The following is a 27,617-nucleotide window of genomic DNA, read 5'->3' as shown; positions in this document are numbered from 1 at the left end:
CTTTATCACATCTAGGGCAGACAGAGAAATGCTCTTTTTTTCTTGGGAAAGGATTCTGTGCAGGAACGTCAACATTTTCTGGTCAGCTCTCGTGTTCAGATCTAATCAGGAGACTATGAACATGATTCATGACAGCTTGGGCAGACCTGGGGTAGGATCTCCCATTAGAGACCCGATATTTAGATATCTGCATATACACAAACACTGTCCATCTCTACTTCTGTTAAGAACGCCCTAAGCAGTACAAAAGCCTGAAGTGCTCAAAGTCCAGTCTGAACAGTCCAACATGCACCCAGAGCCACAAAAAGCTCAGCAATGCTACAAATTACTGAAACTGAAGAAAGAGAAATGCTCAAGGCCAACATGTACAATCACTCCAACTGAGGCAGCATCCAGCCATCCAGCTGATCTAGACCATTCCCAACAGCTATTTATCTATCCTGTCCTTAAAAACTTTTAGTACTGGAGCTCCCCAGACTCCTCTGACAGTCTCTTCCAGTGCCTAATCACCTACAAGCCATGCATAAGGAAAGGCAGATGGAGCTGGGTTTGTTCAGCCTGCAGAAGAAGTGGCTATGGGGACATCTAGTTGCTGTCTTTCAACTACTTTATGTGTGGGGATATGGAGAAGATGGAGTCAGACTGCTCTCAAAGATGCCCAGTGAAAGGGCAAGAAGCAACGGACACAAGGCGCAGCAGTGGAAAGTCTGACTAGCCATAAGGAAAAGAGCTGTTCACAGCGAGGGTGGTGCAGCCCTGGAACTGGGACAAAGAGGTCTTGAGATCACTGTCCTGGGAGATACTCAAAATGCAACTGCAGAAGGTCCTGAGCCACCTGAGCTAAGCTTGAAGTTAGCGCTGCTTTAAGCAGGAGGAGGCTGGACTGGAGACCTCCAGAGGTGCCTTACAACTAAATTATTCTGTGAAGCTATACTTTTACAATGACACCTTTCTGATGAGAAACATTTTGCTTTTAGTATCTGACTAAATGGCTGCAAAACAAGTCAATTTCTAGATGACGATACCATATTCTCCCTCATTGTACTTTTTTTCTCTGATGTTAAGTGCAATTGATGGCTCAGTGCAAAGGCTGTTCAGGGTTACCTGGCGTAACAGCAGTTAAGTCAGCTCCAGAATCAGATCCAAATTCAGGTCAATCTTGCTGAGAAACAGAGTGAACCAGTATAGGAAAAAGGTTCTGCTAACTTGACTGCTATACTTCCAGGACCCAAAGTCCTCCCTGTGCATGGCTCTGAACTGTTCATGTGAGCTCACAATTTCAGCTTAGCCTAGATGGTCATGCTGCAAAATAACCCTCAAACTTCATTAAGCATCTGTGTGAGCAGAACAGAGTGATCAGGGATGAGGTGTGGTGACTTGAGCTGTCCCCTCTGTCCCCTTTCTCTGCAAAGAGACCAGTCAGATCGAAGGAAAAGCACTGCCCAAGTGCAGGAAGATCTTTGGGTCTGTTTGTGTATGTAGGATTTGATTTCAGGGCAATTCTGGAGATGTAACTTAAGTTAACTCTTCATTAAGAGCAAACTCTTCACCTAGTAAAAGTATTCAACCTCCTGGAAAGCCTGGGAACAGTTTAGATAAAGCAGTGCCTGGCTTTTCATGCCAGCTGCCTGTGCAAGTGATTTATGGACTGTAATATGCCATGGAACCGGACCTCTTCATCAGTTTTCTTAAAGACAGAGGGGTGGATTGTGGCTGTACTTACTGAGCAGCATATCTCTGTTCCTTCAAGGCATCACTACTGCTCAAAGAAAAGCAAAGCTTCTCAGAGGAGCCAGATCTCTCATTTTCTAAGAACACAATAAATGTCTCGGTAGAGTTGTGCTTTGACAGCTTTGGATTTATAAACATCAGAAGTAAATTCTCATTATTTATTTTGGATAAATAATGAACAGCATAAAAATCACGGACGTTAACCTTCATTGGAAAAGTTGGTTTAATGGGCCCCATAAAATCTTCTATTGATGGCATGTTCATAAAGCTCCATATTGACTTCAGCTAAAGGCTGTAACTTCTATCAATACTGTCAGCAATTAATATTGACTAATAAAGGTATCCTGTAAACTGAGTCATAGCATTATGTTACTTTATGCTGCCATTAGCAAAATCTCATGTCTTCTTGAAAACATTTCTCCTATAAATCTCAGTTTTCTCAAAATAGCCTGTGTGATGGCTAGCAATGTAAGTGCCCATAGTAACACTGCTTCTGTGTAAAATGAAGAAACAAAGAGCAATTTTCTTGACAAAACTTCTAAAAGGATCTCAAACACTCACTCTCTCCAACAGCAGCTTTCAAGAAGCAAGCACTTTGTTTGCAAATGCTTCTCACACCTTTGTATGTGCCAAGCAATAGCAAAATAAAAATGTCCAAATCTTAAGATTCTGTCCTTAGTCCCTCTTCTCCTCTTCCTTATCTGTTTGGATACTTTCTTACCACAAGTTCAGCTACAATCTCTATATTGAAAAAATGTGTGTCTTTCTCTCAGCTCCGGACAAGCTTTTCTGATTAAGATGGAACCTGGCTGATCTCACTGATACCTTCCCAGGGAAGTCTAACTGTCAAGGCAAGCTTCACAACACCAAAGACCAAGTTGTAATATTTTCCCTCAAGTTCCACCACCTCTTTTTTATCAATGCAAACAATACAATTACCTACTGAGCACTTTTTGTACGCTATGTAGACTTTATTTTTCAAATATGATATAGGCTTTCTCATTCAAGACACCCAGCATCTAAGACTGCAGATCCTTAGGGACCAAAGATACTCCTCCTTCTGTATTTATACAGCATTTAAAAAAACTGAAGGTATGTTCTCCACCTTTCTGGTCTTTGTTTTCCAAATTGCTATGAAATGATGGTTCAGCTAATGGTTAGTGTGTCACTACATTTAGGGAAGGAGGAATTGGATGCTGTCTCAGTACTGACTTAAATCCTACTGCCTCTGCTATTAGTCTCAGTAAAACTATTCAATGCGTGTGCTGTTGCTAATGTGTTGTTGCTAATATAATTTCATTTGTAAGTGATCTGTAGGTACAAAGTTGCATTTGCACATGTAGAGACAGCATTACGGAAACTAGTGAAAAAGAATCCAGCAGCTAATGTGATTCTTCTCTCTTAAAAAAAAAAAGACTAAATTTCTGTGGTTTGCTTTTCTTAGTAGGCTTGGAAAGAAAAATGCATGGGGTAGAATCACAGCTGCTCGTACGCCACTGCGAAAAGCACAAGGGAGGGACTCCAATACAAGAAAATGGGATGAAAATGCAAGGTGTTTTCTTTGGTTTTTTTCTTAGAGATTTCTTGGGATTGTGCAAAACTCTAATTCACCCTGCTAATTCCTCAGGTTTTTGGCCAAAACACAAGCCTCGGAAGTAAAATGATATACTCTGCCACTGCCCTTCTGCCTGTCCAAATGAGTGCAACTCTGTAAAATGTTCCATTAAGAAACCTGAAAAATACTGTAAAGATCATTTTTAAAGGATTTTTGTTTAAACAGAAGGCCATTTATCTTTGAACTTCGCCTAATATATCATTATCGCCGAACAGAAACTTAATAAGCTTCTACTGTAATTTTGTTGGAGTTAAACATAAAATCATGTGGGTGGTGTATGCCTCACTGTGTCATGGCTTCCCAAGGAAATCATCATTCGTCACTATAATACAGTGGCAAAAAGCATAAAGAGAGCAAGCAATACAGTCATTTCACATCAGCTTTCTACGCTGAGCCCAAGCTCCCAATGACTTGTACGCAGCAGCTATATTAAGAAACAGGCTGTGCCATAATTGAATTAAAGGTGCAAAGGCATATATGGCTGCGTGAACCCCAGGGTCAAGCTGCAATTGAATCAAAATCCTCTCTCCTTCCTACACGGCTTGGCAGAACTGCTGACCAAAAGGTTCGCAGACCTACAAAGCACATGCAGGCGCCTCTGCAGCTGGGGACGCAAAGTTACAGAGATAAAAAACCCGTGACCTTCAGCTTTTATTCCTCGCAAAGAAAAAGGCTTCTAAAAATATTTCACCGTCGTTTTCCTTCAGAGAGCAGTCCGCTGATTTACATAAATGAAACGGCTCCTGTCAAGGAACCAGCTAGGAAAAGAAGGAAATTATCTGCCCGGAAAATCTGTAGCAAAGATAAGAGCAGCATTGGGCAGAGGAGGGGAGATTTAAATGTTTTTTGTCTGAAAGGTCGCTACAAAAAGCAGAGAGAGTATTACAGCCACTTAATGATCTCTGTCGCTGTGATAAATAAGTAGGAGCTTCTCCAGCAGTTTATTAACAAATACTCTGTAGGACAGTACAAAAGGCCGTGACATGGGACTATTAGAGGAGTGTTTTCTCTGAGTCTGATTAAAAAAAAAAAGCAAACGGAGATATAAGCGGAGCGGTAAAAAGAGGCATTCCTGGTAGAGCTCCAGCGGACGTCGCGTGCGCGGTCGTCACTTACCGGTTTCGGTGTTCTCGTGCTCTGTGTCGGTGAGCGTGAGGTTGGAGTTTGCCCGGCTGGACAGGCAGGAGCTGCGACCTGACTTGGTGCTGCGTCCCCAGAGCCTCACGGGGTGCTCGGGCGACATGACCACGTCCGCCTCGGTGTCGGCGTCCGAGCCGGCGCTGATGGAGTAGCCGCAGTGGGGCAGCCCGATATCAGTCCGGTACAAAGTCCCGTGCGTGGGCGTCACATCTTCAAGGCCCAGCTCTCGCAAGGAGAAGTTGGCTCCTGGGAGGGAATGCAGCACTGTGGTTACTTTTTAATAGCAGATGGTTTTGTCCAGCACAAGTTGACAGCAGAACTGTTCAGCCGCTGTCTTCAAGTGGGACACAGCAGCTCCTGAGTCTAAACATCACATCGAAAATCCCTGTTCTGTGGTCTTGGTTAGTGACTGAGGCCAAAGCCCAAAAAGGTATTCAGTTACTGCTTTTGGGGTGCCTAAAGCCTCACAGAAATCAAAAGCAAATCGCTGCTTCTGTGGCATCTGAGGAGTCATTTGACATGTATGGACCTCATTTTTTCCATTTGCAATGAGCAACTCAGCACCTGCATCATAGCCCTACTGGGCATTTACCTCATCCATCACAGTGCAGTTCACAGAAACTACCATTATTCAGCATTATCATCTAATTTGCAGATGACCAAATCATCTGGGGTACCAAAGACTGTGCCAAGACCAAAAAGCACCTGGATTCCTGCCTCTGGAACCCCTCCTCTGACAACAAGTCAGAGATCGTTCAATAAAAACATCAAATTTGAAAGCAGAGAGGGATGGGGAGATGGTGGAATTCTTCAAGAGGGGCAGAAAATGCTCATCTTGGGAAACAAGCAGAATCGGATATGCAATAATGAACAGTCTTAGAGTACACTTAGCAACTGTAATACAACATGAAAAGTGAAAGCTGGAAGAGTTCTTTCTGTTGAAATCACTGAAATTACATATTGTTGATTTAAATTTCTTCTGGAGCTCTCACTTTCCACTTGCTGACCACTCATGAATTGACTCAGTTCAGCTATTCATTCTGACACAATCACAGCAGAGGTTATTTGACTGCAAATAGATGTAATTGTTTAGCTGACTAAAAATATAACCTGAAAAAAGGACTCTTGAGTTCATGTCTAGTTACCTGCAGAGCTTCGAAATCAGTCCAAATCAGTGTGAAGGAGGATTCAAATATTAGCACACTTTGTTCAGAAAGTTGCGCTAGAAAGCTGGGGAGAGCAATTAGTGGCTCCATTTTAATCCACATTTATTTATTAATGCATGCTTTTATTTCTCAACCCTGAATGTCTTTAAAAGGCTTTGGCCACCCATGAATGCCTTTATTTGCACCGTGCATTTATAAGTACAATGCAGTGCTGCTCCCATTCCGGTATGCCTCGATAGGATGGATTAAAAAAACTTGATATTCAACCTGTAGGAGACATCAGGCTCTGGATCACGGCCAAATACCAACACCAGCAATCAAATTTTGTCTTGGCTTCCTCACGTTATTTCAATAAGAAAATCCCCTGCAGTGGAGCCCAAACTGCCCAAACTATGCATGGGCTACACGCTCAGTTTTAGAACAGGGCTTTCAGCTCAGACATGTTTTCAGGAGCTGAATCCGAATGCGTGATCATCAGGAAAGTTCAGGCCCACACCTAGCTATAGACCATAAAATTCCTATCTACTCATTATTGCAGTCTATTCACCCGTTCCAGACCTCAGGCTTGTATCCAAAACTGAGTTATGCTCCTTCCCTGCTCAAAACCACACCGAAGCGTGTGATTCTCCTCACGTTTCCATCTGTTGATGTTAAATAGCACATTTTAGAATGTGCATCCAATGCAAACAGTCAGATTTCTATTTTTCCAGAGTTTCTTTTCATGCTTGTGGAAACACTCTGGCTTGCCACAAACCTCTGCTGCACGAGGAAGATCTGTTACTATAACTTCTTTGCACTGAGTGATCAGCTGGCCCCAAGTAGCTGCTGCTTTACTATACTTTTTCGTTAACCTTGCAGCTCCCACTGAACAAAGAGAAGATGTTTGGATGCAAGGTGAATACCAAGCCAGGGAGACTTGACAGCATTTCCACGTAAAGTTCAGGGAAGGAAGTGTTTGATGTAAGGAAAAAATAACCATGGTTCAGCTGGTTATAGATCTACAGCTGATAACACTCAAACAGTATAAAGCATTCATGAACTTCACACCTTTTTAATTGACCGAGCAGGGGTAAAGCTTTCAGACAGAGCGGACAGATAAGGATGCTCGGGGCTCACAGCTCCGTCAAGCCTTAGAGCCTGGCTTGGGGAACACAGTGCAAGCTTGTGCCAAATTAATCCATTTAAATCATCTGCGAAAGTGTCTGGGAGAATGTCCTCTCCCACTCCATGGCATGATGCAGCATAAGAACTGAAGTTATAAAAGACAGGAAACAGTATTTCCCCAGAGACCTGGCTCTCCTCTTCCAGTTCTGCCCTTAATGCAATGCCAGGATAGTTTTAAAAAACAGCCTCCAAGGAATACAGGACAGTGTAGTCTTTTTTTCCTTTGCTTGCATGCTGCATGTTTGAGCAAACAATTGTGAGTTCCACCTACCCCTGCAAGAAGCCACACTCAACATCATCAGGCACATCAATGTGCACCGTGACGGATGTTCTCCAGTAACAACAGCTCATAAATTATGAAAAATGACTGCTACAATTAACTGAAAATCAAATTTATTTGCAATAAACAGCAGGAGATGCATCGATTTTCATATTCTGTGTTCAGTGTTGCCTTTTAAGCTGGAAGAACTCAAGTCAATAAAAGGAAGATAATAAATATCTGAGACTTTTTAATTCAGGTCTGGTCTATTTTTTGCTGTGCTGACTTGCATGTTTGCTGGCACTCTCACTCTAGCTAAAACCATTTAAATGCTGACTTGTTTATTTACTGAATTTATTTGGTCAATTTGAAATGCTTCCCTCTTCTGCTTTCCAAACCAACGCTGGAAAGAAATTTGCCTTGCCATGTTGATATCAAGCCAACTAACAGGGCTTGGTTCTCAGTTGGCACAAGTCCAAGAGGCATCACTAAGTGAGGTGTGTCCATGGCTTTGTGCCAGCGGAAATTGTGGCACAGAATATCTGGGGTAATTGTTATCACTCTTCAGGCCAGTCTTGGGACTCTCAGGATGAACTGTGAGAAAATTATAAAATGAAAAATCTGTGGGTGATATATCATAAGTATAACTGGAGCCCTGGCTTAGTTAATCTTAACTTCTTCTCAATTAATTTCAGCACATAGACCAATGCTTTTTTTTTTAACCATTTTTCAGTACCCTATAAAATTTTCCTGAGGAAGTAGGAACTTCTGTATAGCAAATTTATGTTCCCTGTCAATAGACTGGCTTTTCTTACTTATCTTTTGCGGGCTTCTTAGTAGCAGTCTATGGACCTGCAGGATCTCGTAGACCCTCAGGTTGAAAACCGCTGACCTATACTAATTCACATCTATCCTGCATGGTGAATATATTGTATGAAGTGAGCAAACTCAGCAACCTAAAAGGTTTCCTCTTCTTTATAGCTTCTTAGGTTTCTTAGTGGTTATGAAGTACTTCAGAGCTGCTCAGAAGGAAACTGCTTTTGTGATTACAAAGTATTGCTTACAACACCTACTGGTCCTTTGCTTAATTATTGCTGGTTGGAACTTTGTTGACATACAAATGGCAAGATTATGTGCGTAGAGATACTTCTGCAACTAATTTTGCTTGTGCATGCCTTAAAGATGAGTCCTGCACTGAAACCACAACTGCGTGATACTTGAAGAGCAAAATTAAGCAGCCCCCAAGTTAAATGAGTGCAGTCATATGCATTCCCCTTGGGGAATCAGTTTCTCCAAAATGCAGAGAGTGCACTAATAGTAGTCTAGGTCAGCTCTTCCTGTTCATTGTCTGGAATGCTGCCTATTCCATTTGACTCGGTTTGCCATTTTATGCTTTTCTGGATGGACTTCTAAAAATAATTTATGTGCAACCCTGCCTGACTTCTGAACTAAGACACTCCTACGTCTCTGCAGAAAAATGAAGATGAGACCGTAGCAGGGGCTAGAAATCTACCTCACATAGGCAACAACAGCAGTGAAAATGTCACTGCGCTGACTTCAGCCTAGCAATAAACAGGAAAATAAATATCTAGCATCTCTGCTAGGACTAGGGAGTCCATGCTGACCCTCAGCCTTCTGCATACTCACCGCTTCTGTGACCCAGCCTTGCTAAACTCAGGCAGGATTAGTATGCCTGCCCACTCCAAGCCAACATCCCCAAGCAGGGTTGATTAATGCACATCATTGCAGAACCTGCTGCCACGTGCTCACCTGCTCGGCAGAATTCATCGGCCTCCTGGTGCACCATGTCTTTGACTCGGTTGCTGTAGGTCAACCTGGAGTCTTGGTCATAAGCCTTCAGGGTCTCGCTGGAGCTGTAGGACTTCTGGGGTGCCTTGCTGTCCTCACTCTCCGCTGAAGAGCTGGTATAGCGGCGCTCAGTGTCGCGGCGCCTAGTCAGAGATCGGTACGGTTTCCTTTCTTTCACATCCATGGCACTCTTGTCTCAGTCTTCAACATTAAAATAATGACGGCTGCGTGGTGATCAGATCGGAATAATCTGAAAGAGAGGATGAAAGAAACGGGACCTAGGTTCATGCCACTGTACACCTGAAGCCTACTTTGCCTTTTCTTATCCATTCTTATCCTGAACAAAAGAAATGTTACTTAATGGACTACAGAAAAACCCTCTTAGAACAATTACTGGTGGAAAGAAAGATTTAATTATGTGTGACTCAGAGCTCTGTTATAACTGCAATAGCTAGCAGGACCCATACACACAGCAACCTGCATCTGTCTGAATTGGGCATGTACTCAGCGATTTCATGCTGACTGGTGATTTTTTGTGTCCTATTTCCACAGGAAGTGATTCAGACACCTAGAGGAGCCACATTTTCTGAATGCATTGGTCACGTCACCTCTGGAAAATCAGACCATGCTGAAATGTCTCTTTTGGGGCATGCAGAGGACTTTTGAAAATGCTTTCCTATAGTTTTAGAAGTGTTTTGATACATCATGATATATCATGAGAGTTTAGAGAGAATGGGGAAGGGAATGGAGAATAAGAGACGGTGTGAGAAAGCAAGCAGGAAGAGAGATGGAGAGAAAAGGGATGAAGGAGTGAGATACAGAATGAACTCAGATGAAAATGTCTTCCTATTCTTTGGGGTCCTCTTTACATTGTTGAAAATATACTGGAACTTAGCAGAGCTGAGAAAGTGCAAATAAATGACTGTGCTCTACTTCACATAACAGTATGGTCTGGGATTTATTCCTGTGGGATCACCAGTGTATATATGCAGGCATGCAAACACTCAGAGAAAACTGGTATCAGAAATAAAACTTATATTAAAAATATTTTTGTCAAAATACTTAATGAAGTAAATTGGCTTTTCACTTTATTAAATGCAAGATAAGGCACTGAAAAAGTAAAAAAGTCACTGACTTGCAGCAATATGGTAAAATATGAGTACCTAAACTGGTGCATGAGGCAAAATACCCAGAAAAAAACACAAATAAAACATTGAAATTACAGGCAGAGGTTCTCATGAGCTGAATCCTCCTTTCTGACTGCTAAACAACAGAAACTGAGTCTCTGAATGCCACACAAACACACCATGGTTTACTACCAATACTGAAAAACAGAACAGAAGAAGAACAGAAAACATCTATCATTCCTTGGTCTTTTTTTGGGATCAAATGCATATGAAGACTGGCAAGGAATGGATCACACTCATTTGGCATTTATCACAAAATCAAAGGACTGATTTGAAAGAGTGAAACATCTTAGCCATCCTCAAAAAAAAAAAAAAAAAAAAAAAAAAAAAGATCTTCCAGTAACTGCAAGTCCTTTGATTGTAGAGGGAACCTAGCTGGATCGTGGGCCTCACTTATAGATCTAAAGGGAAGTGAGAGGAATCCAGTTCTAGGAGGAACTTCATTGCTGGTACCAATGGAAAATGAAATATAAAGAGTTATGATAACTCTTGAAACACTAAATCCTGAATACACGAATGAAATTTTGCTCCTCCACAACTCTTACGCCCTAACCTCGCTTCAGACACTAAGTCTTGAATTTGTGTTGCAGCACAGCATAGCTACAGCGTAACAGCCAAGATTAGACACATGGCAAGTTTTGCAGGTTGGCTTAAAGGGATGTGTTATAGCTTATCATTTGGAGCTGTCAAAACTATGAGCCCGTAAAAGATCCTAAGCACAGGTTCTGATAGCCAACAACACATAGTTCTAGCATAGACTGTATTTTCTCATGAATTTCTCACTTGCTGATCCACCTGGCACAAGCGCGAGTGTGTCCCAGAGCTGGAGAGCGACTGCAGGAGGAAGCAAAAGCTGCAGGATGGGTGTAAGGTACACATAAAACAGGGTAGAAAGAAGGAGGGTCCCCCTCTTATTTCTCCAAGGGTGACTTTAGTATAACTGTTCGCTGGGCTTTCTCCCTTTAACCTCCAAAATGAGCTTTGCTAGGACAGAACCCAACTCCAAAGGGCTGTAAATTTTCCGTGGCTTTCTTCCCTCAAATTAAGACACTGCTTAAAAAAAGAAAAAAAAATCCAGTGAATTTTATCTCAGGCAGTTCCATTGATGGCAGCAGACCAAGTTCATACTTTCTATTTGTCAGCAAAACACACAGAAATTATCGAACACAAATAGAAGGGTTGTGAGTGTGTGTGTGTGGGGGGTTACAACTGAGCTGTACTTGAGTCATCAGCAGAGCATTTCAGCGCCGGTTTGATTTTACACATGTGTTTAAACTTGCTGAACTCAAAGACTTAAATTCAGCCTGTATAAATTCAATATAGTGAATGCAAATGGGACTACTCACCAGCCAAAATTTACACACATTAAGCATTTTGCAGAGTAAGGGCCTGAGCAACACAAAAACTAAGACCTGCATGAAGAAGCAAGAGCAAAATAAATGGTATTATACTAAGGACCAGTCAAATATACTAATAGTGTGTAAGCGGTCTACCAAAGATTGATAGAATTCCCTTTTGCTATATTGAATCAAAAATACTGGCATTTTCACAATGGAAAGCAGAAAAAGGAACATAACATTCTACTGACAAATTTGATTGTTTTTTAGTGCATTGTCTTCCTACCTTAAAAAAAAACCTTTTTTGCTTGAAAAATTGTGATTTTTTTTTTTTTTCAGCTGTTACTGAGGTGGTTTATCTCCTTTATACCATCACTGTTGGCGCAAAAGCCTCAAAAGGAGCAAGTTTGTTAAAACTTTTAATAAAGCATCTTAAAAACAGGCTCCCTCGCAAGAGCACTGTAACTAACAGCTGTTATAACGAACACTGAAATTGTGGTTTATTGTGATGGGGGATGGAGACAGTGCAATGTAAGGCCAAAGGTGGCTTCTCTCTACTCAAGAATATTGTAGTAATTCCTACCAAGGGCCAATAATTTAAGAACCCTCTAGCAGGAGACTTACATGTGCCAAGAAAACCTTTCTGCACAGCTAGAACCCACAAGGTATAAACAGGGTCTGTAATTACCATTAGTAACCTTGCAACTTAGGAAACGGCCAAAAAAACATCAGGAAATTGACTGAATTCCCAACAGATGGAGGTTTTCTTTTGGTAAAGAAAGGCGCGGAAAAACTCAAATTCCTCCTACAGTTCATCAAAAATAGCCCTGTAAATTTGCACCATTCACATACACATTCCTCTATAACAGTGCTTCAACTCCCAATTCATTCATGTCTTTATAAATTTAACTTTCCTCAGCCCTTTCTTCCACTCGCTCTCGCTGCTTGTAAGGAGACATTTTTCCACTGGAAAGGTCACTCCCAAAACACATAATGGAGTTTCATTTTTTGCAAAGAAGGAACTGTTGCATTTAACTGCCTTAAGTAAGTTTCCAGCACCTCTCCATGGACATGCAATTCTTGTCATCTCATTTTATGGCCAAATTTCCAGAGGTTTTAGATACCCTGCTTTCCATGGAGTTGTGTCAGCAGAGAATTTGCACCATAGTGTCTCTCTGACACATTATTTTTTTTATCTGCTACTCCTTGCGCCTTGATTCTGCTTCTGCTGCAATTTCATCCATGCCATCAAAATCTCACATTTTCCCCTGACTCTCTCTTGCACATAGAGAATACAAAGAATCACACTCATCTTGGTTACATACTCAGCCACCCCTTTCTTCCAGCCCTCAGCTAATGATTTTTCCTCATTATTTAAAAATTTTCCATAAATTTGCTGCAGCGTATATAAAAAATAAGGTTTCTTCTCCCTTTGCCTGCGATTTCTCTAATATTGACCTTTCTGTCCCTTCACTCTTGCCCCCTCCATATAAGCAAAAAAGCCTTCTGCACTGTACATATATATTTGGAAGAGACTTTCTTGTCCTATAACGAAGTGCTTCTGGCTCAGTTTGATTCATACCAAATTCCACCTCTTTATCTGTGGGGCAATTAATAGAAATAGCCAATTTGTATTGTTGTCAGCCCTTTGAGTGGACACTACAAGCTGGACAGACAGCAAGCCAGTTTGTGACGTGATTCACAGCCTGTACGACAGAAGTATGCTGCAGGCTTTGCTCACTCATCTCAGAAAACCCCACTGAACCCAGCAAGGGTTACTCACATGCTAAAGCCTGTGAGCCTCCACAGCATAGTTATATTTTCTAGAGACATGGGGCTTGACTCTTCTCTTATCCTTGCGCATATTTCAAGAAGCGGAACAAAAAAATCAACTTTCTGGTTCTGGTGCAGTAAATGCAATGCTTATTTGCAGCTCTTTTTATTTTGCTTTTGCTCTGCTTGGCTCTCAAATAATCCCTTTTATTATGTTTTATCCTTTATATCTATCCGCCTCATTCTCAGTTCTGTTGCTTTTTGTTGCTCTTTGGAGCTTTGATTAACCACACCGGCTTTGTGCTGCAGAATCGCACTCAATGAATGGCAGGGGGAATGATTTATTTTCTGAGTCACCGCTCAAAAGACAAACTTCCATCAATCAAAACCCAGACAAGAGAGTGTGACACCACAAAGCGATATGCGAAGAGGCTCTTACAGCCAAAGGGACAGGTGGTCTTTGAGAGCTGACTTACATTGCAGGTCACTAATCACAGAGATTAGCAGCGAGGTGATAGACAGCGCCTGTTCTAGAAGGCAGCGTGTCATATCATCCAATTTTCTGTCAAAATATAAGTGTTTAAGTGGTAGAGGTAGCTTTATGTGTATCCTATATAGTTACGGCAACAGGGTGATGAGAAAGTTGGAAGAGTGAAATATCTTGTCCCCATGAAGATGCAGGCGTGAGTCCTGGTGCATTGATTCAGCCCCCTTTTTTTCTGGGGGGAGCAAAGTGACTTCCTACAGTTGTTTGTTCTCCTCTGAAAAACTGCCTATCTTAAAATGGCATCTTCTTACTTGGCAAGGCCTGCTTTTTGTCTTCTTAAAGTAGATCTTCTCATTCCGCTGCTTAGGGCAACTTTTTAGCTATTTTCTTTTTATTGCTGCTTGCCTTCGTAGAGTGAACACAGCCGCAGAATACAGAGCAGCAAGCTGGATTTTATTTTCCCTCCTTTGGGCTCCACAAATTGAATCATTAACTAAGATCCAGTGCTGGTAACTAGTGAACAAGTATCCTCTTCTTCATTTTATAGGGGAAGAAATGAGGCATGGGTAGGCAAAGTGACTCACTTAAGGTGGTAAAGAGAGAAAGAACTGAGCACAAACTCTTGGTCTGCCAAGCGGAGTCTGATACTTAGCCCTGGATTTTTTGAAAATCAAGTCATGTAAGCACAGTAGAATACTAAATTCAAAAAATCTTGGCCAATGCACATCTGAAATCTTTGGGTGAGAAGAGTAGTGTGAACCTGAGCTATTATTAACAAGATGCTCTTTCCTGTTTGATAGAGCCCTTCAGTCAGAAAGACTGTGGAGCATGTACAAATACAGCTCTGTCTGACCACTGAAATAAAATGTGACTGATGAGAACATCATACAGAGGTAGTTTTTCTCCAGGTTATACATTATTCTTCCCCAAAACTCGGAGAGACATTGGGGTCAGACCAACAAAGATACTTGGGAAGTTAGCTCCAGTTCAGGCTCCTAAGCTGCAGATGAAGATGGTGGGGGTTCAGATGCTTGAAAGACTTTCTGGACGTGCTTATCAATGTCCTACAGCAAGTTAAGTCAGCATTTGATAGTTAACATTTTATTTGAAACAACTATTTTTATTTGAAACAACTAACTCCACAGTGACAGTCAGGCCATGCTTCAATGAGGCTGCAAATGCCTAGTACTAGACTTAAAATGTTCTGGTCTCCAGACACAAAATGTTGAACCAGGAAAATTTTATATGGTCATTTCCATCCGTCCAAAAATTCTGCAGTACTGCCTGCCATTCCACACCTAGCCTAAAGCATGAAGACACATAAATATAGTGCTGAATGTTCTGGCATATTCAACAGATATTTGGGCACATACTTTTTAGTTATTCAAATCAAATGTGTATAGGTTGCAATGATCTCATCTTAGCAAACATGTAACCATGGCTTAAACTGCATGATGCTACTTCCAAGGTTTTTCAGAGATCCTGCTATAACATAAAAGATTCCTGTGTTTTTTATTAAACTTTAAACTTCAGATTTGTAACAGAGGTTCATATCCCAAGAGGTCTTTATATGAAATAAATTAAGCTGTAGGTATACTATCCTCTCACATTTTGGCCAAGACTTTGGAAAGAAGCAGGCACAAGACAGAAGAATGAAGAATTGAGTTAGTACTGCTTGGCTTGAACCCAGTGCTTGAAGAGAGTAACAAAAATTCACTTTTCTGGTCACAACCACTAGGCCATTCTTCTACTGGTAAGGGACTTGCAAGGCAATTAAAAGAGTCTAATCCAAAAGATGTGCTTTATGACCTCCTTGTAAATAAATCTAAAAGTGCAATGAGCTACAGGTCCACAAAAGCCTAAAACAGTAGTTAAAATTTGAAGTATGGTGAGGAAGCATGAAGGGAGCTGGAATGCAATTATCCCAATTATTTCTGGTTTGGGAGTCCCTTAAGTCTTCTTCACTTTCCTCTCATGAACTGCAGCCTTCAGCTGGTGGGAGATTTATGGGACAGAGGAGAAAAAAGGTTTCAAATACTTTTTGACTAGTGTAAGCAGTTTGCTGCTGCTGTCATCAGAACCCTACTCTGGCTTCCCCAAGGATGGCAATTACTTTGGAAACAATCTTATCTTAATATTGAAATACTATTTATTAGTCTATTTAGCCAGCCTTGGACGAAAATGCCTTTTTTCAGAATCTCAATTTAATACATAGCATGTAAAGGCATTTAAATAATAAATGCCTGAAGAGCCAGCCTGACAATGTAGACTGATTTAGGTTTGACCTGCAATTTTTTTCTGACTCACTGTAGCAGACTCCAGCTGTGGATGTTTGATGGAGAAGGGCTCAAGTACAAAATGTGCACCTGTGCCTTCTAGCTTGCTACAGGGATTTTTTATTATAAGATGGTAGCCTTTATGAAAGTGTAGCAACAACCCCAGGACAATTTCCATGCATGGCCTATATCTCCTAAACTCTTTATCCCACGATTCGGTAAGGAAATATCCACACTTAGGTACACTGCCTCTTTATCCATGCTTCTCCACCAGGTAAACCAAATGAGGAAACTAACTCTTTTAAAGCATTACCCCTATACGGACTCTATGCAGTCATAGGCCATATTTGCATTTCTGCAAGTTTCTGGGAAAAATAGGAAGCAACAATGGATTTTATCTGCATGTAGATATGCAAAACAAAACTAGCAGTCTTAGGTATCTGTGGCGGACAGATGAGTGACCTTTTGCCTTAAACATTTCTTGGTACATAAGGTGCAAGCAAACCATAACCCTGAACAAGCCATCTGTCTCCAGCGGAAACAGGACTGAGCTGCTGCGACCCCCGAAATGGTCTCCCTGTGACCACCCGGGACACACTGAGCCCGTGCCGAATCGGGGCACGATCGGGCAGAGACTTTGGGAGCTGGACTGTAATTGCCGTTTAGCACAACTTTTATAAAACTTGCTTAGCATGAGTAGCTAAATTTGCTGAAGCCTTAGGCCTCACTCCCTAGTTCAGTGAGAAAGGGCCCCAGAGCTGGTGCAGACTGGAATGATAAGGCAGTTACCAGCAGTTTGCATTCCTGTGCACTGCTGAAACAGTGCTAATTGCTGGAGTTACCACCTCTTTGTCAGGACCTTGAGAGACAATGGCAGGACCAAGGAATGAAGACACACCTGCCAGCAGAAACCGCAAGAGAAAACAGCCTACCTAGGGACAGTGATGAGACCCAATAAGGAGCAGGAGACCCCAGACCTAAAAATTACTATTGGTCTGAACTACCACGTGAGGGGTGGGAAACTTAATTTGAAAAAGCTATAATTGCCCAGGGATTTCTTTGTTCGGGGTCCCTCTTTGGAGGCACCCAGCTCGAGCTGTAACTACTGCACGCGTGTCATTACAATTTATTTATTTAATTTGCCTTGATTTGGCTCCGAACTTTTCAGCGGGAAGCTAGGGTTGGACCCTGCTCAAGTTGTAATGACTGCATGCGCATCGCTAAAATTTACACCCAGGGTGAAGAGGACCAACGGGATGCCGCTGGATCCACGGGTGGTGATCTCTCTCTCTCTCTCTCTCTCTCTCTCTCTCTCTCCCCCCCCCCTTTCTCTCTCCTCCCCTTCGCCTTTCCCCACCTTTTCTCCCCACTTCGTGGAAAATAAAGTTAAAAGGTTGTATGATATTTGACCGGTTTTAGCATCTTAATCTCGTCCTTGGGATTGTAACGAAACCCTCACAATATTGGATCGGGACAGTACTGGAAGCCTACTGAACTCTCTCTACACAGGAAAACTTTTGAAAGGACTGTGCACTAACTGCTCAAATGAATATATTCAACAAGTCCGTAACAACTGCATATGATAGAGCTGTGTCTAAGAGCTGACACATGGCAGCCTCTTAAGAGGTCCTGAAATCCTGCCCATACGAATGATTATACTGGGTCAGACCAAAGGACCATCTAGCTGGTCCATCTACCCTGTCTGCCAATGGCCAATGATGGGTCCTTTGGAAAACTAGAAAGATAAAGTGGTTAAGAACAATGGTTTTAGAAGTAAGGTTGGTTCTTCCCCTCAATGCACACCCAGGAGTCAAGGTTTCAGCATATTCCTTAGCTGGACAACTGGCTTTGATAACACATCATTGACCTGTCTGCTGTGAATGTGTCTAATCTCATTTGAAACGTAAATACTTTTGGCCTTTGCAACATCCTGTGACTAGTCCTACAGTGTAATTATGTGTTGTGTGAAAAAGCACTTCCTTTTCTTTAAACTCGCTGCCCGATGTGTACAGGTCTTGTCTCTTCCATAGGGATATTAATGAGCTTTCCACAAGAACAAGGCTTTGAACTCATACCCAGTCTCAGACTTACCTTACTTATCACTAGTGTGCACTATTTCTGCTCTCACAGAGGAGAACTGAATGAGGACTGGGACTGTTTTAGGAGAGAAAGCACGTCTGCTGTTTCTCCCTGTGGTCACCACAGTGGGCTCTAATCCTGCCCCTAAAAATACCGACACTCTGGAGTGGCTGTGTTTGCTGCAGGAAAACTGAGGAAAACAGTTGATATGAGAAAATAACAGAGTAATAGTTTATGCCTATGTTGTCTTTCACTACTGCAAATGAACGGCTGGGTATGTCATAGACTCAACTGAATTTGGAGAAGTAGACTCAAAAAACATTGCTAGGGACAGATTCATTTGATATCTACCTATTTATTAATACTATTTATACACTCTACAGCAATCTGTGATAAATAGCTTCCCTCAGCAGAGACAGTGAGGGTCTCACCTAAACAGGCAGAACAAACAACATAGGAAAAAGACAGTGTTATCTTTTTGCAAGGAAAAGGTATCTTGCCCAGGTCACAGGATTTGAGGAACCAGACCCTAAGCCTCCTCCAGGATCAGTCAGGAGGCCAAACTGCCTTTTTCTTGTGTATCGTGTAAAATTGTGCCAGCTCTTGTTGCAGATTTCAAGGCTGCTGGATAATCTGTCCTTGCTTTCCTTCAGCAGAGAGAGAAACAAGCCCATTTTCTTCTCCTGATTAAATCCCCAGAGGAGTCAAACTTCAAACCAAGTTTATTAAAATATGAATTATCTGTAAAAAAGACTGCAAAGGCCTATGAATTGATTTCTGATTTTCTATGGACTTATTTTAGGACTTCTCTGTGAGATAATCAGAGTGCATTGAGAGATGCTAGGGATTGATTAATCAGTATAACCCCTACTGTGTCCAAAGCTTAACTTTCAATTACACTTCGAGCTTATGCAGTAGGCAGTATATTTTTCTTAGGTAAAATGCCTACACAGGAAAAATAAAAAGATAAAAATAGAAAATTAGAAATAGAAAATAATGTCTATTTGTTTTTTGTTTTTTTTTCTTAAACAGAATGCTCCTCCACTGGAATAACAAGGAGTGCTGTCATCTCTAACAAAGGTTTTTAAGCAGATGTAGTCCCTCTTACAAAGTCAGAACTCCATCCAAACCCCCCACAAATCACTGCTGCTCAACACTAACTATGTTCCTGCAAGAGGACTTACACGTGATGGCTGGGCTGCAACACCTCCCAACCTGACACGTCCAGGGCATGAACATGCAGATTAGCCCTTCCAGATGCACCAGTGCTGCAGGACTGCAAGAAGCATCGAGGGAAGGGCTTAAAAAAATCAGTGATAAGTAATACTGTGGCTCAGGTGAAAATATAATTCATTGTGTTCAATTGCAAAATTCTGCTTTCCTACTTGCCCAAAGTTATCAGAGTATCATCAGGGTTTATTTTTACTTACTTTTTGTTTTTTAGCATCATAGTACAAAATCAGAAGGTAAAACTTACCTTCTCATTTTATGCTGAAACCTGCAAATCTACAGGGAAGTGTGGACAGGCTGCCCAAATAAGTAGAATTTGTCTCACCTGGCTTTAGATATGTATTGTGCAGACATCAACAGCCAAGCTAGTTACTTTAAGTTCTTTTTATAATCAGTGAAAAGTAACAGCCAATTTTAGGGTATGATCATATGAACTATTTTAAATGTCTTCTACAGACATGAATAAATTCTTACCCCAAAGTGATTCTTTCTCTCAATTGACTACAAAGGGACCCTAGGCTGACTAGTTCAGGAGCAGCAGTCTAAATTTGGTTGGATTAATCACACTGGAAAGTTTTTCATTCAATTATGCTGCTGCATGATTGCCATATCTTAATGGCTTAGCCCAGTAAATTTTCAAGGAGATACGTTTGCACGTGTCCCATGTTACAGGTAGAACAAACACACAGATGGGAAGTGACCTGGATAAGGTCCCGTGGGAGGTCAGTAGCAAGGACTATGCAAACCCCAGCTCCTATGTTACTTCATAAGCTTGTTTGATGGAGTTCATTCATTCTGTGTCAGTGTTCATGAAAGCCAAATTTCCTGTAGATAATATGATAGATACATGATTTACCCAAGTCCAGACTGGAAGCTGAATTCCAGATTGTTGATACTTAGATCACTAATTTAATGACTAAGTGATATGTCTTTCAGTGGCAAAACAGAATGACTTCTTAAGTCATTCTTAAAATGAACGAGAAGTTTTTATATCATTTAACAAAAGGGGCAGAAAGGTTTACTGGTCTGCTGGAGAGCTGGGTTACTATACTCTGAAGTTGAGTTGGAAGAATATGCAGTAAAAAATTGCAGGAATAGAAGGAAAAAGCAAAAGGAAGGGGGTGGGGAGGGGAGAAGGCAACTGAAGATGCAAATGCCTCTTTTTAGCCATATCTTTAATGACTAGTTAGACCATATATTAGAAGTAATTGAACTAGCTCTCAGTCAACAAAAGATGCAAATAGATTGTAAAGCAGGATAGGATCACATTAATTTACACTAAACCAAAGAGTAATTAGTTAGTGTTTGAGCAGTGCTTAGAAAGCAGAAAGTGCTATATAAATGTTAATTATTACTATTTGTTTCAAATAGATGCAACAAATTCAATCTTGTATACATCTTACAAGATAAAAGACAAATAAGCAAAACTAAGTAACAGGCTCTCCGCAATTTAGCTGATACATAGCAAGGCACCTCTTGGAAAACACACAGTCTTATTCAGTGGACATCTCTAAATCACAAATTTTGAGCTGAAGTCATAAGACCACTTTCTATCTCCACCACAAAATGAAAAAAGGGAGAGTAAAGCCAAGGCTCGACGCTTATGATGCCACTATCTCTGCACTGTATTGTGTGCATTTCTGACCCTGCACAAGGCCACAAGACAAGAGAATTTCAGAGAACAAGGCCCTGGGTTTAAGTTGCAAGTAAGCCATCTTCATTTTCAACCATGCAATTGCTCCTGAGATAGAGAAATAGTTATGTCTACTGCTGGGAAGCAAGAATCTGGGAAACAGCACTAGTTTCTTTTACGCCTAGCTGTACCACTAATTTATCATGTGATCTTGGACAAGGCATTTAACCTTTTGGGCCCATTATATGAAAACCAGATATAACCATTCTTCGCTGTTTCACAGCCAAGTTAAGGGTCTTGTTTGATGCTTTTAAGCATGTCATTTCAATAAATTATCTATGAGACATATATCACTATTAAGAAGATGACCGAGGAAGTCTGAGAGTCTAACAAGAAACTTATTAGGTGAGATCATACAGTTTCAGGATGGATCCAGAGCCATGGCGTGCTAATGATTTGCAAAGATTATCAGGCTTGTCAGAATCATGGACATAAAAGGACCCGAAAGTAAAGTACTTATCTGCTTTTTTGCAATAAATTCTTGACCCAATTTCCTTCCTACCTTGGCAAACTCCTGCACAGAAGAATGATAAATAGCAGGGATCCAACCACTTTCCATGTTTTAAAATCACAGTGGAGAATGCAATTAAAAATGTAATTTATATCAATGAGATACTTTGCCAGTATATGAACTAATAAAAACCTGTATTTAACACTCAGAATTTTCAAAGCAGTTTACAAATGTTAATTCATTAACTAACCATTATATCTGTAAAGAAGGAAGTGGTACATATGGAGACAGAGTAGACATCCTCAGACATAAGCTTCTGAAGCCAAATCTCTGTTTCTACGTATCGCTGTCTGAGTGAAGCTGGATCAATGCTTAAATCTGCTGGATGCAGAAATCCACAGGAAATCCAATTGCCAAGAATCCTTTAAGCATAAGTTTGTTTCTACCAAAGTTCAGTCCCGGTGAAGGAACAGGTCCACGTTACAACATTTCTGAGGACAAGCCTGGTGTGAGATCTTCCCTCCTGCCAGGGCTCAGGCACCTTGCTGTTTGCTGCCTCCCCGGGGATACTGATGCAGCTGTTTGTAAAACCACACCATAAATCCGATGGGGGAAATGGTCTGGAATTAAAAAGAAAAAGAGCCCTTATCTGCCAAATCCTTACTTTTTTTTTTTTTTTTTTTAACTTAGCCCAATTAATTGGGCTAGATTAAAACCAATCTGTTTTTAAGGTGTGGTTTTACAAGAAAGAGCGCAATAAACTGATGCAGGAAGGAAAGCAGTACGGGAACCTCTTTGCCACCATCTAAATTGTAAGGTGGAACTGTTCCCTTTTACAGACATAGTGTAGAATAACTCATTGGATCTGAAGTTAGTATTTCTAGCCTGTTTTTCAAGTGGCAGAACAGGGGATTTCTATCAGCTTTTCTAAAACATCTTTTCCAACTCCTGCCCCTACCACCCATGATCAGACGTACATTTTGTAACTTTTAGAGATAATTTTGCTCAAATTCTGCCAAGAGAGCTATCGCTACTTCGTGAAAAATGCCTTGCTGAAACCCTTCTGCTTCATGTCTACACCTCATCCATTTTTCCTTGCTTACAGACCTAAGTTTCTCTGTTTTTAATTGGAATTTCTGTTCATCCTTTATTCTCTTTACAATATCTTTGCCACACCGTTTTAAAGAAAAGTTTAAAATTGTTGAAAGCAAGACAGTCAAACAAGCAGGCAGTCAGCATTTTCTTTCCCCTCTTTTCCTTTCATTTCAGTAGCAATTATTGGTATCCCATACAGGAGAAATGAATGTAAAAAGAAATGATTAGATCTTCCCCACTGCCTAGGAGCTTTCTGTTTTGTAAATCGTGCTGTGTGTAAGCTATATTTAAGATATCCTATAAAACATGATTTTTATGCTGTATTTCTGGCTGGTGTGGGGTGAATTTGTTGTGTCATCTCCTGACCGGCATTGGGATTTACACCAGCAATGCCTTCTGCAAACTTCTGTGTATCCAATTCAAAGCCCATTAAATTACGTGGAAGTATTTTCCATTCATTTCACTTGGGGAGAGGAGTGGGTTTCTGCCCTGAGCTCCTTCTATAAAACTTTTTAATGTTCACTTTTATGGTCTGGGCTGCCCTGTATCATCTTTCAGCCTTCAAAAGTGTCAGCGCTGAGGATGGAAATGAATAAAATTAAGAAATTGGAGTCTTTTGGAAATCTTCCCGGAGTGACCCCAAATGACCCTAACCAGAAACATGCAACAAAGCACATGGGCCAGGTTTTTGGATGTAGCTGGTGACCTCGGGAGCCTCTGGTTTGCAAGGAACCCCCTGAGGATCTTCAAGTGGTGTTTTTGATGGAGCAGGTACTTCTCTGAAATCTGGTTCCTTTCTGGCGTTATAAGCGTAGCATCCAATATAATTAAGTCAGTTCTGAAAATTTCATGCCATACTTATATGTAGCTGGGGTCTCGGGTGTTTAAGCTGTTACTAATCTTAGGCAACACTGTGTTGAGCCATTAGGCTTATAAACAGGTTGAACCTAAAATACTGGGGCCTGTGAATTTAAGCTGATTTCTTAGGTAGGTAAGGAGATATTTATATTTTCATTTAGCTTGAGCGATACCAGCACCTGCCACTTGCTCTAAACAGAGCAGTTAACCCGTAACTCGCCCTGTCAACTCCTGTTGACAGAAACCAAAGCAGATAAATTAATGGCTCCCCTGAGAGGAATGAACTGAGAAGACTCATGTAAACAAATACCTTGCAAAATGCAACCGCATTAATAGCAACGGATATTAAAGAGAAAACGCCTCCGTCCAAGGTAGGCACAGCAGGCTGAAGGTAAACCCCAAAGTGATGTTAGAGGGGAGGAAAATAAGCCGGCTGCTTCGTAGCTCACCACGCTCTTGGGCAATGGCAGGCAGCGAATCCCCGAGGCAGCCGAAATTATTTCAACCCCAACAGTGCTGGTGCCTGAGATTCTTGAGATATGTGTATGGGTGAATATCACCCTTACCCCCTCTCTGTGTGCACGCACGCAAAATCCCCCTATGGCAAACGCACCCCACAAATGGTAATTCAAACAAGGAGGAGGGGGAATACGTGCTTCCCTCTTGCTCAGAGGGAAACGTGCAGGCGGCTCAGTGCTCCTTGGCTTCTTCCTTCACTTGCGAGCAGGTTTGGTATCTTTAGCTGCTTGGTCTCAGATGTATTGGGGACATGGTGTTGTGACACAAACTGAAGAGCATTCAATTACTTCTGCCAGGGTACAATACTGAGGCATTTAGATATCCTCGTGATGGACAATCTTATAAAAAGCCAAATCAGGCGGTCAGTTGATTGGGCCCTTGTTTGGGGATGAATCTAATTAAGCAGGAGATTTTTTTTCCCTCCCTCCACATCTCTGTGATGCTCCTCTTTCAAATCTGTTTCTCTTATTTCTCCTGTGACGAGGGAAAGCTTTTCCAGCTACTACCTGTTTATTTAAGCTTTTAACAGCTCCTGGGCACTGCAGGGTTTGTGCTCCTTGCAATCCTCCAAGGCAGAGAAATGGGGTGAGAGGGGGAATTTATGAGACCATAATGTTGCTTTTAGAGCTTAGGTCTACTGGGATGCTGCCCCCCCAGTCTGACCCCCACTGTCCTGGTCAGGATGGCACCGCAACTCCTGTCTGACCTGCACTCCCAGGCTGCAACATCTGGATGGAGAAAGTGGGAAGATTTTTACCCCAGACTGTAGGATCTCAAGTGGCTTTTTGTCTCTCTTACACCCCAACTCAACCAGGAATGTGAAGAAGTCCCTAGCAGAGCTTTCTCTGAGGAGTTAGACTACAAATTCAGGGAAGGATGTTGGAGAGAGAAGTATAGCAACAAAGAACGAAGCTGTAAAGGGAAATCTTATTCACGTGTATTTTACCTCCTACCCTGGCATTCCTTAGTGTCTGTGCCTTGGCTTGAATTGAAGCCAATGAGTCAAACAACATTCTCCTTGTAACTACATGCTTAATGGAAACAAGCAGAGGTCTCCGCAGCCTAGGTTTGGAAAGGATTGTTTCTTAAGTAGTTGCATCTGAAGAGGAGGGAGGAGGAGACATGCAGAAACTGGGAGGATGGAGCAAAGCTGGAAGGGCATCAAACACAGCGGTAACACACGCTTTGGTGGCTCTGCTATGCTCTCCAGCCAGCACCGAGAGCCATCAACAGAGCTGTGATGGCACCTCTTCGGTGAGCGAATGAAGAACAAGAGGTTGTGCAGAGCAACCCTCTCCCTCTTGCTTTCCTGGTCTGCTGGGTGGCTGCTGACAGCACCTCCAAAAAGCACGTGGTGGCATTGACACTGACAGCAGAGATCTGGGGGTGTGACAGAGGTGACCTGGCCGGACTTGCCACAGCGTTTTGAATAAATCCCCCCTGCCTGGTTGTCTGCTTCACCCTTTCTTCTAGGGGTTAATGGTCCTCTAAGAGCATCAACAATAAAGAAATGTGCCTATCCTGGAGCCTTATCAGCATAAAGCCCAGCATCGTAATTCAATTAACCCTGCTTAAGTGTGGTTGGAATTAGGATGTCAGGCATAACCCAGAGGACTGGGGCAGCAGATACCTTGCCCTGCCTTCCACCACCCCCGCTGTGGGAATGGCAGGAGAGCAGGCAAAGAGCTGGGCATGGAGGCATTTGAGGCCCTCATAGGGACTCCCAGTAAGGGTCGGTCTCACCATCACCGCACTCGCCTTGCTTTAGGTGTGTGGGAACCCGGCATCGCTGCAGGAAAGCACGAGGTGGGACAACCCTGACAGCATGCTTTGAACGCGAGAGCTGAAAAGCTGCTCTTGACAGGAGGGCTCTATGTAAGTGCACAGGCCAGGGGTGTTAGTCGGGGTCACAGATACACAGTCAAGAGCCTGTCCTAAAGCTAACGTGTCTTTGGCTCTCGCTTTATGTTTTTCAATGCTCATTAGCTGATTCATATCAGAGCAGGCAGCTGTTTCATGGGAGAAGGGGGAAAGCATCGACCATGTATCTAGCTCCAGGACTTTGGAATCAGGGAAAAAATGATAAGGAAGAGGTAAAAGCACTGGTCAGGATCCCAGCTTTGGGCTCAGGATCAGGCCAACATTTTCTCCTGCAGGACTGCAGAGGGAGAAACTCTCCAGCAGTGTCTTTAAGTAGTATTTTAACTACTTTACTATTAGTAGCTAGCTTGTCTGTGTCCCTTTCTTAGCCATCACCTCCCCTCGCCTTTTCTGGCCTGTGCTTGCACTTTATAAATTGGTATGAGGCCAACAGCGGCTTTCCAGTTGGCCCAGCTTGTTTATTTATTTATTTATTTTTATTTCAAGGATGAAATTAAAACATTTCACTGAGAGATAAGAAATGGCCTCAATAATTTTTCAGTTTGGAAATAAATGTATTTAAACTTTCTTTAAAACAAACAAACAGCAACAAAGGCTGTAAATTGGTTTTGATAGTTACATCTATTGCTAAAAGGCACTAATAATAATGCATTGGTCCTCAGTGAGATTTCCCACCAATCTAGTCTGGGAACAGCTCTACTGAAATCAGAGACACAAAGGCTATATCTACACTAGTAAATTAAATATTTTATTACAGTAAATAAAAGTCTGGGACTGTTCCATGGCACTGAGGCCAACTGGCATGGAGAAGCCTTCATCTGTATTATAAACTCTCCTAGCATCCAAGACAGGATGGCTGTACTCTTCCGCCTTTTGGGATTGGCCCTGGCCCATGCTGATGCCCGAGCCATGATCAGAAATTATTTGGCCAAGGTCAAAATACTGCCAGGCACCTCTATTAATTGTTGTTTAGCTGTTGTTTAACAATATGAACAATAATTCACTAGTATTGCTTAATTTAATAGATATAACCAAAATCTGAAGCATGCCAAACTGCAAGGAAATAGGTACCTCTGTGTTTACAGTAGTTTTCAGATTCTTTTGTAAATCAAAATATGCTTATTATTTTGACTGCAAGTTAATTTTATAAGCCATGACCTCAGTATGGTATCCTGCTCTTTAGCCCACTTTAGCATTGCCTTATCACTGCTTAAGTGCTTTGCTGTGACCTTTGAATAGCTCGGTGGTAGTAGTCTCACAGCTGGCAGACTCAAACGTAACAGTAATTGGGACCTTGGATTTTTTTTTGAAGGAAAACCCTTTTCCTTCTTCTTCCTCCCAAGATTGTTGAGCAGTGTAATTTTTCTCAGCATTCAATCTCATTTTCTTTCTTCCTCTTTTTGGGGGGAGAGGGAGAGTAAAAGCGGCAAATGACATAGAACTGGTTTTTCATTAGAAGATCTCCAAGATGGAGCAGATATTATTTAGAGCACATTGTCTATGAATGAAGGCAATACCAAGCAGAGAGGAAATGTTGTCAGATTGCCCTCCCAACCCTAATCTATGATTTCAAGCTATTACACGAAGCCCTGAAAATCAACAAACAGTGCAAGCAATAATGAAGGGGTGTTTAAGAAAGAAAGATGCCATTTGGGGGGATTACTGGACATGAATGCTATCTCTCCCGGCTCTTGGCACAGAGTGAATTGGAATCTCAGCGTCGGCAAATCAAATATTCCTAAAGCTCCCCTAGGGATTGTTTTGCAATTTTGTTAATATTTTAAAAGCATCTCTTGATCTCACACATGCCTGCATGCAGCTATGATTTCATTACACATTGGAGCAGATGTCTTCTCTCTCTCTTTCT

General features: G+C 41.8%; 1 protein-coding gene across 5 annotated transcripts in view; it reads right to left on the bottom strand.

Annotated features, from left to right (window-relative positions):
* TENM4 (teneurin transmembrane protein 4) overlaps positions 1-27,617 on the bottom strand; it is a 587,496-nt gene that overhangs the window by 332,468 nt on the left and 227,411 nt on the right. For all 5 annotated transcript variants that reach the window (XM_064505185.1, XM_026096126.2, XM_026096128.2 and 2 more), the window contains 2 exons: positions 8,846-9,134; positions 4,463-4,732 (listed from right to left, as the gene is read on the bottom strand). In XM_064505185.1, the coding sequence (XP_064361255.1) occupies positions 4,463-4,732; positions 8,846-9,068 (493 nt within the window). In that variant the 5' untranslated portion in view covers positions 9,069-9,134. The remainder of the gene's footprint in view (positions 1-4,462; positions 4,733-8,845; positions 9,135-27,617) is intronic.

This window comes from Dromaius novaehollandiae, chromosome 1 (assembly GCF_036370855.1).
Source record: "Dromaius novaehollandiae isolate bDroNov1 chromosome 1, bDroNov1.hap1, whole genome shotgun sequence".
NCBI classification, from domain to species: Eukaryota; Metazoa; Chordata; class Aves; order Casuariiformes; family Dromaiidae; genus Dromaius; species Dromaius novaehollandiae.
The sequence above is the reverse complement of the archived record's forward strand: the minus strand, read 5'-3'. Positions and strand labels throughout refer to the sequence as shown.